This window comes from Spermophilus citellus (assembly GCF_964194105.1).
Source record: "Spermophilus citellus genome assembly, chromosome: 6".
NCBI classification, from domain to species: Eukaryota; Metazoa; Chordata; class Mammalia; order Rodentia; family Sciuridae; genus Spermophilus; species Spermophilus citellus.
This window is the reverse complement of record NC_138187.1, coordinates 148,643,692-148,661,785: the sequence shown is the minus strand read 5'-3', so window position 1 is coordinate 148,661,785 and position 18,094 is coordinate 148,643,692. Positions and strand designations below refer to the sequence as shown.

At 35.8% G+C, this 18,094-nt stretch overlaps 1 protein-coding gene across 1 annotated transcript in view; it reads left to right on the top strand.

The window, feature by feature from the left end:
• HMCN1 (hemicentin 1) overlaps positions 1–18,094 on the top strand; it is a 415,431-nt gene that overhangs the window by 243,954 nt on the left and 153,383 nt on the right. Inside the window, exons 31-36 of the mRNA XM_081299050.1 lie at positions 286–564; positions 1,066–1,347; positions 2,057–2,165; positions 3,199–3,368; positions 4,864–5,018; positions 8,823–8,946. Of these exons, the coding sequence (XP_081155176.1) occupies positions 286–564; positions 1,066–1,347; positions 2,057–2,165; positions 3,199–3,368; positions 4,864–5,018; positions 8,823–8,946 (1,119 nt within the window). The remainder of the gene's footprint in view (positions 1–285; positions 565–1,065; positions 1,348–2,056; positions 2,166–3,198; positions 3,369–4,863; positions 5,019–8,822; positions 8,947–18,094) is intronic.

The following is an 18,094-nucleotide window of genomic DNA, read 5'->3' as shown; positions in this document are numbered from 1 at the left end:
TGTTAAATATAGCTTGCTTAGTTACTCTAATATGATCTATTGGACTTAAATAAGCTCCTGAAATTGAATCTGTGACTTACTGTTTTACTGAAATCTAACACCCAAAATGGGAGTAATAGAGACTGTTGTGACAAGACTGTCAACTGGTTTCCAGTAAATAATTCACACTTCCCATCTTAAATTCGTATTTACTTTAAACTGGTTATTTGAGCATAGTTAGCATTTAGGATTTCATTGCAGATGCTGATCTTAGAAGATTTGTTTTTATCCTACAATCTTTTGTAGTTCCACCTACTATCAAAGGAGGGAATGTTACCACAGAAGTATCAGCATTGGTCAACAGCATAATTAAACTGGAGTGTGAACCTCGGGGACTTCCACTGCCCACTGTTACTTGGTACAAGGATGGCCAGCTAGTCATGTCCAGCTCCCAAGCACTTTATATCGACAAAGGACAATTTCTTCATATTCCTCGAGCGCAAGTCTCTGATTCATCAATATATACGTGCCGTGCAACCAATGTTGCTGGAACTGCTGAGAAATCATTCCGTGTAGATGTCTATGGTAAGGAAAAATACATCCTTTAATTTGGTACCTTTCTATCTATGCTTTTAATATGCTGACATCAAATTTGGACACTAATAAAGCCTTGGTGGGTTTGGTTTTTTTTTCAATGTGCATGGATAGATAGACTTTGGAAGAATGTGTTGTGATTTTGAAAAAATATTTATCTGTGCTAAGATGAGCAAGAAGTGGTACATTCATTCAAACAACCTAGGGCCATGGGACTTGGAGTATCTAGACCATTTGTTCTTATGAAATAGTTGTTAGGACTAAGATCATTCTTCACTATTTGTCCTTTATAAACCCGACTGTACAGAGTTTTCCAGAAGAATTTAAGTAGTTGCAGATGAGCTGAGCCAAGAAGTTCTTCCTTCAACAGCTTAGAGGGAGGTAGTTACTGTGGTCCCACTATGTGAGAAAAAAGTCTCCCCTTTATTTCATTAGAATGTATTTTATGATTGCACAAAGACTTACCTGAAGGATTTCTATTTTTCTACCTAGTTCCTCCAGTGATTGAAGGTGACTCAGCCACACCATTGACTAAGCAAGTTGTTATTGCTCATTCATTGACATTGGAGTGTAAAGCTGCCGGCAACCCTGCTCCAGTTCTGACTTGGTTAAAAGACGGTGTACCTGTGAAAGCCAGTGACAACATCCGCATAGAAGCTGGTGGGAAGAAACTCGAAATCACAAGTGCCCTAGAAGTTGATCGGGGACAGTATGTGTGTGTGGCTACCAGTGTGGCAGGAGAAAAGGAAATCAAATACGAAGTTGATGTCTTAGGTAAATAAGGATGCCTCTGCCTGGATCCTCAGGTTCACAGCAAAACCTGATTAGTTTACTAAAGACCTTTTTTGTGCAGTAGTAAAATAGTCTAAGATAAGGTCTAGTTGTTTGTTCAAGGCTAGGCTGCACATTACCCAGAAGTAGATTTGTCATCAGAGTCCCATGATCAAGAAACTCGCATAAATCTTCCACTAACTTTGATTGGTATACTTTTCATTCTTACATCTATGACAATATCTGATCATGGTGAGCCAAGTCACTCTTTTCATGAGCACTGTGCTAGACAACAGGAAAAAGTCTCTGGACCTTGGGAAGTCATCTTGCAACCTAGAGTCTCAGTCTTTAATTACAGAATGAAGTGTTTTTTTTTTTTAATAGTTGGCCCAATATGGGGAAATTCCCTTCTCTTGTTCTTATGAAAATAAGCAGTTTAAAATAAGAATTGACATTATATTCACATGGCATCAGTAGCACCAAGATACCAGTTAGAGAAAAATCCATATTGTGTTGTAAGTACATTCAATGACCGTGGCAAGTATTTGCTATAAAGTGTACTTACAGTACATTTCAAATCCCCCTCATGTATCAAATTGCTATGATAGTATCAACCTTCTAAACTGCTACATAGTGTTGTGGATGTGACGGTGTTTTTTTTTCTTGTGTGTATTTCTTCACATTACATCCTTGCTTGTCTGTTGTTTTCTAGTGCCACCAGCTGTAGAAGGTGGAGATGAAACGTCTTACTTCATTGTGATGGTTAATAACTTGTTGGAACTGGATTGTCAAGTGACAGGCTCTCCCCCACCAACTATCATGTAAGGGGTTTGGTATGTCTTCTAAATACCTCCCACTTTTTGATGTGTTTTACAGCTGTCCTGAAAGACTGTGTCATTAAAAAGAGGAAGTATAAAATTACATTCTTTATATCCCTCTTAAGATGTACCCCATATACAAGGTAACTTTTACTTGATATTCAAAGGGCACTTCAGCCTGGGGAAATTCCTTCATAGGATCTTAGAAATTATAGTTTCGGTGGAGAGAGACAACTATTAAGTAGTATTAATGTCTGACCTCCCTAAGAGACTGAAATGTTTGATAAATAAAAAGAATACCAGAAACATTAAAGAAATAGAGGATGTTAACAGGCATATATTTACCATTTTTTTCTCATTTCTTCATTCACAAAGCATTTATTAAGCACCTAAATTTTGTTTCCAAAGTGTGATAGGACATGCATAGGAACAGTTAGTCAACTAAGGGAATGAGATGGTTCACACATGATTACAAAACTAAATGGAAAGTTAGGACTCATAAAAAATGTAAAATAAAAAGATATGATTTCAGTGTTTTATCTACAGATGTTTTAAGATAGTTTAAATATTTCTGGTTAGTGTTATTTAAGTATTAAAGTGAGTATTATTTAGGGACATTTCATCTTTCTGTAACTTAAAATTAGAAGAAAAACAAAGAACTCAACACATATTTACTGGGTTCCTATAAACTTCAACTTTGTTTAAACCAGGTTTCTTTTATTCTTCTATGTGCACTTTTTATTTTTAAGAGTGCATGATTAGGGGCTGGGGTTGTAGCTCAAGGGTAGAATACTTGCCTTGCATGTGTGAGGCACGGGGTTCAATCCTCAGCACCGCATAAAAATAAGTAAAAAATATATATTGTGTCCATCTACTACTAAAAAAATATTTTTTAAAAAAGAGTGAATGATTAGGAAATTAGGCAAATTCATGATAGAATAAACAAAATACTAAACACATACACGTGTGTGTGCGCGCACACACACATTTTCTGGAAACTCTAATAAATTCGACTACTTCTTGCTATTTTTTCTAGGTGGCTGAAGGATGGTCAGCTAATTGATGAAAGGGATGGATTCAAGATTTTACTAAACGGACGCAAACTGATCATTGCTCAGGCTCAAGTGTCAGACACTGGCCTCTATCAGTGTGTGGCCACAAACACTGCTGGAGACCACAGGAAGGAATTTGAAGTCACTGTTCATGGTATGTTGAAGAAGGGACAGAAGCATTCCATTTTAAACTAACCAGCATTATGTCATTATCTAATTCAGATTGTGGCTTGGAAATCTGGATTAAATCCTGAGTTGTGGAAAGTTGTTTAAATCAGCTTTGTCGCTGCTGTGACTAAAAGGATCTGACCAGAACAATTTTAGGGAAGAAAAGCTTATTTGAGAGCTTCTAGTTTCAGAGGTCTCAGTACATAATAAGCTGACTCCATTCCTCCAGGATCAAGGTGAGGCAGGACATCATGGCAGAAGAGTGTGGCAGAGGGAAGCAGCTCACATGGTGATCAGGAAGCAGAGAAGAGAAAGCTCACTTGCCAGATACAAATATGTACACCAAAGCCACACCCTACCACTTCAGTTACCACTCAGTTAATCCCAGTCAGGAGATTAATCTGCTGATTAGGTTAATCAAACCTTCTTGCATTGTCTCACATGTGAGCTTTTGTAGGACATTTCACATCTAAACCGTAACAGAAGTATGATGAAAGATGTGAATTTGAATTCATGGCAGATTTTTAAATCAGTTTACTGACACAAGAGGTATCATGTGAACAAGTTTCAGCAGAATTTAAATATTAGGAGGTATACTCTACAGAGCTCATCAGGGTCCCAGAAGTGAGACTGAAGAAGTTACAAGAGGCAGGCAGCAACTTTCAACTAAAGGTGTTGTGTCAGCATTTAAGGGTTTAGCCTAAACAGGAGTGATTGGGAAGACTTTCCAGAGTGGAGGCTAAGGGATTAACTGCAGGATCTAGAGCACATAAATGCATTCACAGAACTGTCATGTTGATATTATAACCATTAATTTAATGATAGAAACAACTCTCTGCCACGGTATCATGTGTCTTAGTTGACAGAAGAACTTGAGATGAAGGATCTGGAACCAGAAACTACAGAACCATTTGGAAGCCACAGGAAGAAGTGTCTTTGAATGTCAAGTTCATCCTTCCCTCTCTCTGCAGACTTCTTGTTTTTTTGTTTGTTTTTAGCCCAATGTCCCACGCTAAAGTTGTTTCTCAGTCTCACTTCCAATTTTTTTGAGAGAAAATGTGGCAGGGTCAGCTTAGAGCAAGTTACCAACCCAGGTTCAATCAGTCTTGCCTGGGCAGAGTCATGTATAAATAGTGCTCAGATCCCACCGTGATTTAGTAAGACAGTTCTAGAGAAAGGAAGGTCATTATTGATTGGGAAAAGACACCAAAACGTGTAAGCCAAATGTACATTAGATTGCAGTAACACATATATGTTTCATTTGTTCTTTGAAAAATCTGAAATCCATAGTTAGGAAAAAGTAATATCTAATATTGCTAAAATTATCAATAAAATGCATCATGAAATGACTTCATTGTTTGTTGAAATTAGAATTTTTTTCTTTTCTAAGTGTTAAAGTTAAGGGTTTGTTCATCTTAAGTGTTTGGCCATCTCCTGGTGGTGGTTTTTCATTCTTTCTGCCCTTCCTTTCTTCCATCTAGTTCCTCCAACAATCAAGTCCTCAGGCCCTCCTGAGAGAGCCGTGGTGAAAAGCAAACCTGTCACCTTGCAGTGCATAGCCAATGGCATCCCACATCCATCCATTACTTGGTTAAAAGATGACCAGCCTGTGAACACTGCCCAAGGAAATCTCAAAGTAAGTATAAATGTTACAGGACCCAAATTGAGAAAGCTGTATCAATCTTCTCGGGGCAATCACAGTATTCTTTATTAATTATAGATTTTATGGACTTTGCAGACAATGTATTAAAACTATATATTTTCCTTATAATTTTTTTAAAATATTTTTATTTCTTTATTTGTGGTGGTGAGGATTGAACCCAGTGCCTCATACAAGCTAGGCAAGGACTCTACCACTGACCTACAACTCCAGCCCTTCCTTATAATTTTTTGAATGGAATTAAATAAAGGATTTAATAACCTTGATAACAAATAATAACAGATTTTAACACAGATTGGCTTGGTATTTTTTTTATTTTGATTTGTGCCTGAGTTAGCTGTAAAAAACTGGTATCTTGCCTGGTGTAGTGGTGCACGCCTATAATCCCAGCAGCTCAGGAGGCTGAGGCAGGAGGATTGAGAGTTCAAAGCTAGCTTTAGCAAATTAGTGAGGCCCTAAGCAATTAGTGAGACCCTGTCTCAAAATAAAAAATTTAAAAAAGGGCTGGGAATGTGGCTCAGTGGTTAAGTGTCACCAGGCTCAATCCCCAAAACCAAAATAATAATAATAATAAATAAAAACAAAATATGGCATCTCCTGGATAAATAACGTTCATTAATAATAAGCCCATATACTCCAATATGTTCACCATAGACTAAGGTTAAGGTAAAGTCATACATATATAACCGTAAGAAACAGATGTCTTGAAAAACATTTTTAAAAACTAGTTTATGTGGGCTGGGGCTGTATGCTCAGTGGTAGAGCACTTGCTTAGCAGGTGTGATGTACTGGGTTCGATCCTCAGCATTACATAAAAATAAACAAATAAAATAGTGGGAAAAAAATCTTTAAAAAAATAGCTTATGAGCTACAAGAGGGCAGAGACTCCATTAGTCTTTGTGATATATAAATTTATTTTTGTGTCCTTGATATTGATTATAGTCTGACATATAACTGTGTCTCAGTACATTGAATTAGTAGGTAATTAAAAAAATGATGATGAATTTCAAATATGAATAATCTAAATGATACATTTAAAAATCAGAATTAATAGACTTTCCTATTAGGATCGTGTTAATTGACTGTGGGGTTTGAGATTTACTTGTAAGTTTTCAATATGAGATATCTTGAGTTTATTTTCCTTGTAAAAGTAATAGGTATATGTTCAGTTATTATTTCTATTCAAAATCCAATGGAACTAATCTCACACCTTTGTGCTAGCATGTAGTTTTAGAACATAGTGTAAATAAGTAACTGTTTATCTGGAGATGGACATTTATCACGTAATCATATGCAAAAGTGAATCACATATCATGATGAGCTATTTGAAGACAGTATAGAGAGTTGTAAGAACATATAACAAGGAAACCAAGCAGAGGTCTGAAGAATATTTTGGAGTTAAATGGATGAATTAATGGGAAAGAACTGTTTATTAAAGAGAAAATATGCACAAATACGGGAGAGTGTGACACCTCTTGAGGGCTGGAAAGTAAGCCAGTGGGCTGAAGAGAGGCAAGGGAGAGTGTTATTGCGGGAGACTGACAGCTGGCAGAGAGCATATATATAGGGTAAATATTCTATTTTTACCTTAAGGCAGTGGAGGGCCTTCAAAGAGTTTTAAGAGAGAAGGGATGTGATCAGGTGCACATTTTAAATAGAGTTAAATGTTGCTTATAAACAGATACATTCTGAGAAATACATCCATGGGTAATTTCATCATTGTACAAACATCACAGTCTGTCCTTACACAAACATTAGATGTAACAGCATAATACGCAACTAGGCTAGATGGTGTCTACCATCATGTCTGTGGTCAGTTACTCACCAACACACTGTTTTGCAGAGCATGACTATAGTTATCTGGATTCCTGCCAAAGAATAAATTAGAAGAGCCAAGAGTACATATGTATAACCAATTGGAGAAATTTGAGCTGATATGCTAGCCATGGAGATGAAGATACTTGGATAGATCTGAGACTTATTTATAGGTTAAATGATTGGGGGTTGTTTATGAAAGGTGAAGGAGTATGTGTCAAGGAAGTGTCCTCGGAATCTGACCTACTTAATTGCAAGGATAATGTCGCCATCTAATGAAATTAGATACTCTGGAGAAGGATAAGTCTAAGGGGAAAAAATTGTGATTTGAGTTTTAGACTTTTGGGGTTAGTGATTTTGAGATAAACTAGTGGAAATGTCAGTGGATCATTTAATATATGATATTGAAGCTCAACAGAGGGCTCTGATTGGAATATTGGCACATTGATGATGTTTGAACTATGAGACAGATGAGTTAATTCAAGGAAAGAATAAAAGTAGGAAGCAAAGGGAGAGAGGATCAACTTAAATCACAATCTTAAAAACTTATTGCATGTAAAGTCCATGTGCAATATCCCAGAATATAAATTTACAAATGTTGCTTAACAAGTTTAGTACTGTATGGCTGGAAAACGGGTTAAGTGGGAGTTTATATGGCAGTTTGGAGAGATCATTTAAGATCAGAATGTGGTGAGCCTGGAGGGCTATGAGGAGTTCATATTTCATTCTGGGCAAGGTGGGGAGCCATGAATGAGGTTTGAAGGGAGACTGGTAAAAGGATCAAATTTCCATCTTAAACAAATTATTCTGGCAAGTGTGCAGGATAATTGGGGAGGCTGGAGACACTGCAACATCAGTTAGGAAGCCATTATAATCCCACAGTGGCTGTGGAAATGGAAAACAGGATCTGAAAAGCATGCAGTGGTATAATTAATAGGAGTTAAAGTGAGCTCCAAAAAAACAGATGACTGGAAAAATAGTGGGTGCCACTAAGCAAGATGGGGAAAATACAATGAGAAGCAGATTTTAGAAATAAAAGGAAAGGATTTATGACTTAAATTCTAGATAAGTTTAATTTGATATTAACCTATTCAGTAGATAACTGAAACCAATTGGAGCTCAAGAGAGAAGTTGAAGCTAAAGCTATAAATTTAGGGAGTCCACATAGGGGTTTTCACTGATGCCATGGGATTGGGTGAAAACTACCAAACAACTAAAGTGTCTTGCTAATGAGACATAAAGAGGAAGTCTATTCTGTAAAGTAGTCTCCTAAAAAGTCAGATAATAACAACAGGGAATACTATATCTTTAAAACCTAGAGTATAGAGTTTCAAGGAGTAGGCTGATGGTGGGAGAGTATACACCTAGGACATAGAGTAATGGATAATGTGATTTGGAAATTACTGATTGCCTCAGCATAATCAGTTCCATGGAATAACTTCTGAATCACCAGTTTCAAAATGGCGGAGGCCAGTTTCAATGAGTTTAAGAAGGAAAGAAGAAAATTCAAAGAATTTATCTGCATTTCTGTTATTCGTATTTTATGATTTTTATTGTTTCTCTTGGCCCCCCCCATGACAATTTAATCAAAAAAGTTTGTTGTTTTAAAAATACTTATGAAGTGTTTTATGGATGTGGCCATATATTTTAAATGGCTTAAATTTTTATCATAATTCAGTGTGAAAGGCCTTTATTCAGTGGAGTTTTATGACTATACCAGCAAGCTAGCCTTAGGTTATTTTATTTTGTGATTTCCAATGAATAACAACAAGCTTGCAATCAAATCACCCTATTTTCTTATGCATAATGAAGTGATCTGGTTCTAATATCTCAAGAAATAATTAGGATAGTGACATGAAAATATAATTAGATATTATAACTTTAATGAATTTTTCTATCTTGGTGAATGTTCTCCAGTCTAAGCACAAAGTATAAAATGCTGCCATGCTTTTTGCTTCCAATTAGATACAGTCTTCTGGCCGAGTTCTGCAGATTGCCAAAGCTCTGTTGGAAGATGCTGGCAGATACACATGTGTGGCTACCAATGCAGCTGGGGAAACACAACAGCACACTCAATTGCATGTGCATGGTAATGTAATTTCCACGTCTCAACAAAAGAATCTTTTTATGGCTTTTAGAAACATGGTGGGCTCATTTTTATTGAATTACAATATAAAAGAAACAAGTGTTTATTTTAGCCTGCATGAAAAAAGCTAGATAGTTTATTGTAATTATAATTGCTCATATTAAAATCTTCAGTTTTCAGGTCATCAAATAGGATGCACAGGAGCACACAAATAAATACAAATCCTGTATTTTAAATGATCTGTATTCCTTTAGCTGATAATTTTCTGCAAAAAAAAAAAAATTGTTGCAAAAGACAAGAAGTTGCTAAGTTGTACATTCAGTCTTCTCTGTAATTTTCTTGCCTGTATAGAAAAGGTATTTTGTAAAGGAAAGCTGACCTTGGCTCAGATTCTCCTGTGTACTTTAATAAGAAGTCTGGGTGGCCATGGAACACACATTAAGATTGCAGCTTCATAGCAAACTTGAAAGGCTACATGACCTTGAATATGAGATTTATTTCTCTAGAGGTTTATCAGAGAAGGTCGAGAATCGAAGGCTTGGACTTAACCAGTTCAATAAGGGTACTTGCAGAAACCTATTCAAGATCTCCAAGTATGTAGCATTAGTTTTCCCTCAGTCATGTGATGGCATATTCTACATTCTATTTATTCCTTTGGTCATGCATCCACTCATTCATACATTCATTCCACATTTATTGAGGAGTTTAACCTAGTATAGTGTTCCAGTGCCTAACTAAATTCCAGGTACATGTAGGTAGTTTAAAAAAAAAAAAAGTACCAAATGAAAGAGTACATTTGAATGAAGAATAGTAAGTGAATGAAAAAATTTATCTAGATATTGAGTAGTTTGCTTCTTTACATATTTTCTTTTTATTTTAATCAGCCAGTTAAAAGATTCAAATCATCAGTTCTGTAAATGTTTCCAGTAAATCAATTTATTCTTTCCCCATGTTCCTAAATATTAACACCTAGTTTAAGAATATTTATGAACTGTTTTTGGTTTGAATTGGAATGTTCCCCCAAAAGCTTATGTTTCATAGGTATGTCCCCCATGCAGAAAGGTAGAGAGGTGGGGCTTTTAGGCAAGAATTGGATGATGAGGGCTTTGAGCTAATCAGGGAATTAATCCATTGATGGATTTATCCACTGATAACTGAATGGACTGCTGGGAGTTGAGATCTAATTGGAGGAAGCAGTTACGGGGGTGTGCCCTGGAAGGGCTTCTCTGTTCCCTGGTTCCTATCACTCTGCTTCCTGACTGCCATGGGCTAAGCCGCTTTCCTCCACCATGCCCATCAACTGGGATCTTTCTTCAAGTTGGAGGACCACAAAATGAGACCTCTAAAACCATCAATCAGTGTAAGTCTTTCTTCCTCTAACTTGTTTGTCAGTTATTTTGGTCACAGTGGGGAAAAGCTGGCTAACATATGCATAAAGCATGTTCCTTGAGAGGACCTTTATTCTTTCACGAGTTATTAATTTGAAGGATAATATCTGAATGTAATCATTTTGGAACTGGCTCACCATGCTTGGGGGTTGAGGACAGGCTGATGCTGCTGTCTCTTGTTTCCTTGAATTGACTTTGTTTCTCATAAGGCCACCTCTGTCTTCCTAGTGCTCTTTGACGGCTCTCTCCACCATCTACTCAGACTTCCTCTTCTAAGAGTGTGCTGGGAGGAAGGCTTTCTGTTCTGTCTCCCAGTTCTGTACACCAAGGCTCCTCTGTCCTCTTTGCATATTCAAAACATAGTTTCTCGAGGCTGAGGCTGTAGCTCAGTGGCAGAGTGTTTGCCTGGCATGTGTGAGGAACTGGGTTCGATCCTAGCACCACATAAAAAGAATTAAATAAAATAAAGGCATTCTGTCCATCTACAACTGCAAAAAAAATTAAAAACAAAACAAAAACAAACAAGTCTCTGGAGCCCAAGCCCAGATCTCCTGAACATCTCTGATGTAGGTGGTCTCCACACTAATATTTGAAGAGCTTTTGGGTCAGACACTAAAGACTGGTCTAGAGATTTGCTGGTGTAGTTAAGGATGACTGAAAACCAGAGTTCCGTGGAAGAAATCAAATAAAGGGCAACAACAGAAAAGAAAAAGCAGGATTGATAACCTAAGAAACACAAGTTTATAAACCTAACAAAATGTCAGTTGGCAGGAGTTATACTTAGGGTTCATATCTACATGGAAAATCATCAAAGAGATGGGGAGAAGACTGAAAAACATCTGGATTAATGTGAAAAGAAAGAGAAACAGAAGGTTAGTCATTGAAAAGGTTTGTTAAAATTTGCCAAATCGGATGGCAGATATAGAACAATTTTTGATACCTGTCAATCACAGAATAGAGGTAAAATAGAGTAGTAGTTTAAAGCATTCCATCTAATATGATCTTAATCCATCTGGATAACAGTTTACCTCCCTTAAGGAGAATAAGTAATAAAGTGAGCTTCTACTATTAATCATAATGGACCTGGAGGAAGCAGCTGACTCTTTGCATGTGGCTGGAGTTGGCACCAAGAGCTCGCATCTCTTTTGGCATTAATGACAGCCTTGTCACATTGGATGTATGCGGCTCCAAACCTGACTCTATCCTCTTCAGTACTTATATTAATAACTTCAGTGATAATTGGAGATGTTAAAAGAAAGTGGTTAATGAAAAACTTTGAAAAGACTTTGGAGACTTAAAGGCCATGTTAATATAATATGAAAAACTACACAAAACAAAGCTGTGAAAGCTTGAATTAAAGACAGCATACATGGAAATACTTGAGCATTATTTGGATTTTGGCAATTACTGTAGATATGATAATTCAGTGTCCTAAAAGGGCTAACCAATCATAGAAGTCAGTAATAAAAAATACAATATGAGGAATAGGAGAGAAACTAGCCCTGTAATACTCTTTATCTCTGAACACTTCAGAAGTATTATATACAGTTCTGGTACTATATATATTTAAAAAGGCATTGGCAAATCTATTGGGAAGCAATCATCACTTAATGTACTTCAGTTATTGACTTATTTAACCACCCCTATAGTTACTTTTGAAGTTAGGGTTTGTTTTAATCTCAGTCTTTATTAGTGAGTAACACATTCAGCAAATAGCCATTTATTACAGTTGTCTTCCAAGATTTTTCAATCCTAAAATACTCAGCATTCCAATTCTTTAATATTTTCCTTCTAAAAAGATCTTAGATGCTGCCATTCTTCTCAATCATAGCAAAAAATGTTTCCAAAAGCCAAAGTAAGAGGACTTATAGTCTTCAGGACTAGAAGACCAAGTTCCAATCATGAGGAGAGGAACGTTCTCATAGAATTTCCAAGGAGGAGCTCTGTCATTATAAAAGGCAGGAGCCCTCAGTAGGTGGTCTTTTTTTTTTTTTTTGATCATCAAAGTTTCATAATTCTGGAAGTTTTTATTCTCTAAACCAAACTATGAAATTATATCTGAAACCTCAAATATTTGCCAAATGAAACAGATGTTTCCACAAACAAATGATTATTTGGGGTCTAATAACTCAAGCATTCATTTCATCTGCACATAATTATTTCCTAGGGGAAAAAAATCAACCAAGGTGAAATATCCAGAAGTAGTAGAACGTTGTTAAGAAGAGGCACTTCAAATTTGATTCCTACATTGTCAATTAATGCCTGCAAGCGGTTAAGCGCAGATATTAGCTTGCTAAAAACTTGGAGTCCTCAGATCTGTATGTCGGGAAGGATAATGATAATACCTCATAGTCATGGGGGTTGTTTGAAGATCAAATGGAAGACTATGCCTGAAGATCTTAGCCTGGTGCCTGGCCCCCAGTCAACATCTGTAAATGGTAGCATAAAGACTATTTTGGCAAAACGTATGTTTGGCTCCTAGCCCTTCTCACTGCACAATTTTCACAAATATATCTAAAGCATTGCTGCCTTTCCTGTTGGCCAAGAACCCTCCTGGGTCTGTATTAGTTGTCTGGTAAAAACGTTAGTAAAGCACCCCTTATTATTTTATTTTTTTAAAAGTATTTGCTTGGCTAACATCTGCTAACACCCACTCAAAAAACGTTTCTCTGTCATTTCTGTTTTGTTTAATAGCTCACTTGTGGTCCAAAGGAGACTTGGGGAACTTTGTTTTTATTTTTCAATGAATAAGTTCAGTTCAGGACTCTACTGTATTATACTACTACATATATTGGTATGGATGAATTTATTCCTCACTGTTTCATAGTTTTGGTGAGTAGGGAGGATTAACTCAACTAAAACCACTCACGTCAATTATATATTAATTCCATTCAATTTGAAAGTCAGTTCGGACTGATTAAAGGAATAGGCAGAATCTAACACAAAATGCACCAAGAAAAAAGGTATTGTGGTTTTGGCATGATATGCTCATGCAGGTTTTAGAAGAAGAAAAAAACCAAACCAAAACAGTAAATTGAATGGAATTTTCCCTCATGCCTGGGGAACACAGACATCTTATTGTTAATATGAGATGTTGTTACCTAACTAATGATTTGTCTAGAATCATTTCTAATTTCTTCCATATTCAAGACTGTCCACTTTAAATGCTAGAAGAGAATGATGGAATTTATATGGTATTTACTTCTTGTCTGAAAATCAGGTTTTTCTTGTGTTTAGTGTATGAACTTGCACTGAAATTCTCTGGCTGGCACTTGAAGCAAGGAAACATCACAGGCTTTTGTAACGCTATTTTTTTTTCTCACATCTTCATACATGTATTTTGTATAACAATGAGGGTCTCCTTCCACCATCCATTCAATCCCCTTTCTCCCTCCTTTTCCCTCCCACCCCTCTTCCCTATATAGATGTAATTTTCTTCCCACGCTCTTCCTCTCTTCCCCATTTTGAGTCACTCCCCTTATATCAGAGAAGACATTTGACTTTTTTTTTTTTTGTATTGGCTAACCTCACTTAGCATAATCTGCTCTAATGCCATCCATATCCCTGCAAATGCCACGATCTTATTATTTTTTAGTGCTGAGTAATATTCCATTGTGTATATGTACCACATTTTCTTTATCCATTCATCTATTGAAGGGCATCTACGTTGGTTCCATAATTTTGCTATTGTGAACTGAGCTACTATAAACATTGATGTGACTGTGTTACTATACTATGATGATTTTAAGTCCTTTGGGTATATACTGAGCAGTGGGATCACTGGGTCAAATGGCAGTTCCACTCCAAGTTTTCTAAGGAATCTCCTTACTGGTTTCCAGAGTGGTTGTACCAATTTGTAATCCCACTAGCAACGTAGGACATGAAGGATGTCTTTCTGTGCCTGACTTCTTGTTTTACTTAACATAATGTCTCCCAGTTCAGGCTGTGTTGCTGCAAATAACAGAATTTCATTCTACTTAATGTTGAATAATATTCTATTGTGTATATATACCACATTTTCCTTATCCATTAATCCATCAATGGAAACTGACACTGATGCCTCATCATTCCTATTGTGAGCTACTACAAAACGTGCAAGTGCAGGTGATTCTTCATTTCCTTTGGATACATACCAAGTAGTGGGATTGCTGTATCATAGTGTAGTTCTAGTTTTTGAGAAACCTCCATACTGTATACATAATGTCTGTATGAATTTACATTTCCACCAACAAGGTTTGAGAGTTCTTCTTTCTCTGCATGCTCTCCAGCATTTTTTTTTCTGATAATAGCCATTCTAACTGGAGTAAAATTATACTTTATTGTCATTTTGATTTGCATTTTTCTGATGTTGGCATTTTTCATATAATTGTTGACCAGTTTTATAACCTCTTTTGAGCAATGTATATTCAGATCATTTGCCTATTTTTTTTGCTTTGTTAAAATTTGTTCTAATTAGTTATACATGACAGTAGAATGGATTTTGACACATTGTACACAAATGGAGCACAACTTCTCATTCCTCTGGCTGTACATGGTGCAGAGTCACACCAGTAGTGTAACCATACATGTATATAGGGCAGTAATGTCTGTCTCATTCTACCAACCTTCCCATACCCACAGCCCCACCCCTTCCTTCACTCCCCTTTACATAATCCAAAGTTCCTTCATTCTTCCTTATCCCCTGCCCCAGTAAGGATTAGCATCTGCTTGTCAGAGAAAACATTCTGGCTTTGGTTTATTGGGATTGGCTTATTTTACTTAGCATGATATTCTCTAATTCCATCCATTTACCTGCAAAAGCCATAATTTCATTGTTCTTTAAGGCTGAGTAATATTCCATTGGGTATAGGTACCAAATTTTCTTTATCCATTCACCTGTCAAAGGGCATCTACATTGGTTCCATAGTTTTACTATTGTGAATTGAGCTGCTATAAACATTGATGTGGCTGCATTATTGTAGTATGCTGATTTTAAGTCCTTTGGGTATGAACCAAGGAGTGGGACAGGTGCATCAAATGGTTGTCCCATTCCAAGTTTTCTGAGGAATCTCCATACTGCTTTCCATAATGGTTGTCCCAATTTGCAGTCCCACCAGCCATGTATGAGTTCACCTTTTCCCCCACATCATCACCCACACTTACTATTGCTTATATTTTTAACAATTGCCATTCTAAATAGAGTGAGATGAAGTCTTGGTAGCTTTAATTTGCATTTCTCTAATTGCTAGAGATGATGAACATTTTTTAATGTGTTTGTTGATCAGTTGTATTTCTCTTTCTGTGAGGTGTCTGTTTAGTTCCTTATCCCATTTATCGCTTGGGCCATTTGTTTTTTTGCCTATTATTAAAATTGAATTTATTTATTTATTTTTTTACTGTTGAGTGGTTTGAGTTCTTTATATATTTTGGAAATCAATGCCATATTGGATGAATTGTTCCTTAGTACTTTCTCCTGAAGGCCATCTCTTCATTCTGTTGATAGTTTCTCATGCCATAGACAAGTTTTTACTGAAAGTTAAATATTGAAGTCTCCAACTTTTATTGTCAACTTGTCTGTTTTTCTCTTGGAGTCTGTTATTTTTCATCCTATTTATGCTGGGACTCTGTTGTTACATACAGATACGTTTATAACTGGTATGCCTCCTTGATGAATCCACTCTTTGTGACATTAAAAAACGCCCTACTTTGTTGCTAGTAAAAATTTTTTCTTGAAGCATATTTTTATATAGTATAGTGTCTTTATTTCCTTTTTGGTTACTATCTATATTATGTATCTTTTCCTTCCTTTTGCTTTCAAGCATTTGTGTCTGAATCTGAAGTGTTTCTCTTGAACACAACATAAAGTTGGATCATGGTTTTTTTTAATCCATTATTCCAGTTTCTGCCCTTTGATTGGAGTATTTAATCCATTTATACTCAGTATAGTTGTTGATATGATAGGATTGAGTCTGTAATTTGTTGGGTATTTTTATGTCTGATGCCATTTGTTTGTTTTTCAGTTCCATCATTGCTACCTTTTTATGGTAAATAGGCATATTGGTGTGTACCATTTTATTTGCCTCGCTTCTTTGCTACTTTTTAATATATTTTTACTGGTTTTTCTAAGGAACAGAATTAACATCTTTGTAAATAATAATGTAGGTTTCAATTAATATAAAGTTTTAATAATATATAAAAATTTGGCCCCTTTTCCTCCCTCCTTTTGTCCTCTTATTGTTATGCAAATTGTCTTTTTTTCCATCATCTGTTAATCACTACAAATTTATAATTATTGATTTATGACATTGTCATTTAAATCAGTAAGAGAAAAAAGTAAATTTATAATTATTGATTTATGACATTGTCATTTAAATCAATAAGAGAAAAAAGTAAAAAATTTTTACTGCCTTTTATACTTGTTGATGTAGTTACACCTGTCAGTGTTCCTTATCTCTTCATATGTTACTTATTGCTTTATTCAGCCTGACAAACACTCTTTGGTATTTCTTATAGGACATGAGCTACCAATGAATACTTTCAACATTTTGTCTTTCTAGGAAAGTGTTAACTTATTCTTTATTTAAAGGATAGATTTGCTGGGTATAGAATTCTTATTTGATGGTCATTTTCTTTCATGTTTTTGGTGAGGTCTTTATTGAGTGTCCTTGTACATTATAAGTCACTTCTCTTTTGCTACTTTTAAGATTTTCTTTATCTTTGGTTTTGAACAGTTTGATTCTAATATCTTAGTGTGGATTTTATTTTATTTAAGCTTTTCCAACTGGGAGTTTAACTTCTTAAATATGTGGGTTAATATCTTTTTTTCAAGTTTAGGAAAATTTCAACTATTATTTATTTTTTGTTTCTGCACCTTTCTGTGTCTTCTCTTCTTCAGAATCCCCATTATACTTGATGGTGTTCCAAGTCTCAAAGAAACTGTCACTTTTCTTGATTCTTTTTCCTGGCTGCTTCTGAAATTGGTTATGCTCAACTGACCTATCTTTAAATTCGCCAATTCTGCTGAACATGGTAGGGCATGACTATAATCCCAGCAACTCAGAAGGCTGAAACACGAGGATCACAAGTTCAAGACCAGCCTCAGTAACTTAGGAGGCACTAAGCAACTTAGGAAGACACTGTCTTAAAATAAAAAAGAGAAAAAGGGCTGAGGATATGGCATGGTGGTAAAGTACCCCTGGGTTAAATCTCCAGTAACAAGAAAATAAATGAATAAAATAAAGTCATTGATTCTGCTTTCTTCCTGATCAGATATGATATGATATTGAGTCCAAGATTTCTATTTGGATCTTTTTCTAAAATAATCTTTTAATAATTCCATCTCTTGATTTATACTCTAGTGAGACATTATTCTCATACTTTCATTGAGTTCTTTAGTCATGGTTTATGTAATTGTTGAAACATATTTAAAATAGCTGATTTAAAGTCTTAGTCTAATAGTCCAATATCTAAGCTTCCTGATGGACTGTTTCTATTCTTCTTTTTCTGTGTATGTCATGTTCACTTCTTCCTTTATGTCTTTTGTTTTTGTTTTTATTGAAAAGCAGAAATTTTAAGTAACATACATAGGTGTCAATTCCCAGTCATAACTTCACGTTTTGCCATGCTTTTTACTGTTATTGTTGCTGCTGGTCTTTGTTGTTGCTTCTTGTTTATTTAGTGATTGGAGAGAATATAAGCATCCTCCATCCTAATCCTGGAACCTGTTAATACATTAGGATGCATCTTCAAAGAATTTAAGGTAGCCAGTGAAATTAAGATTGTTA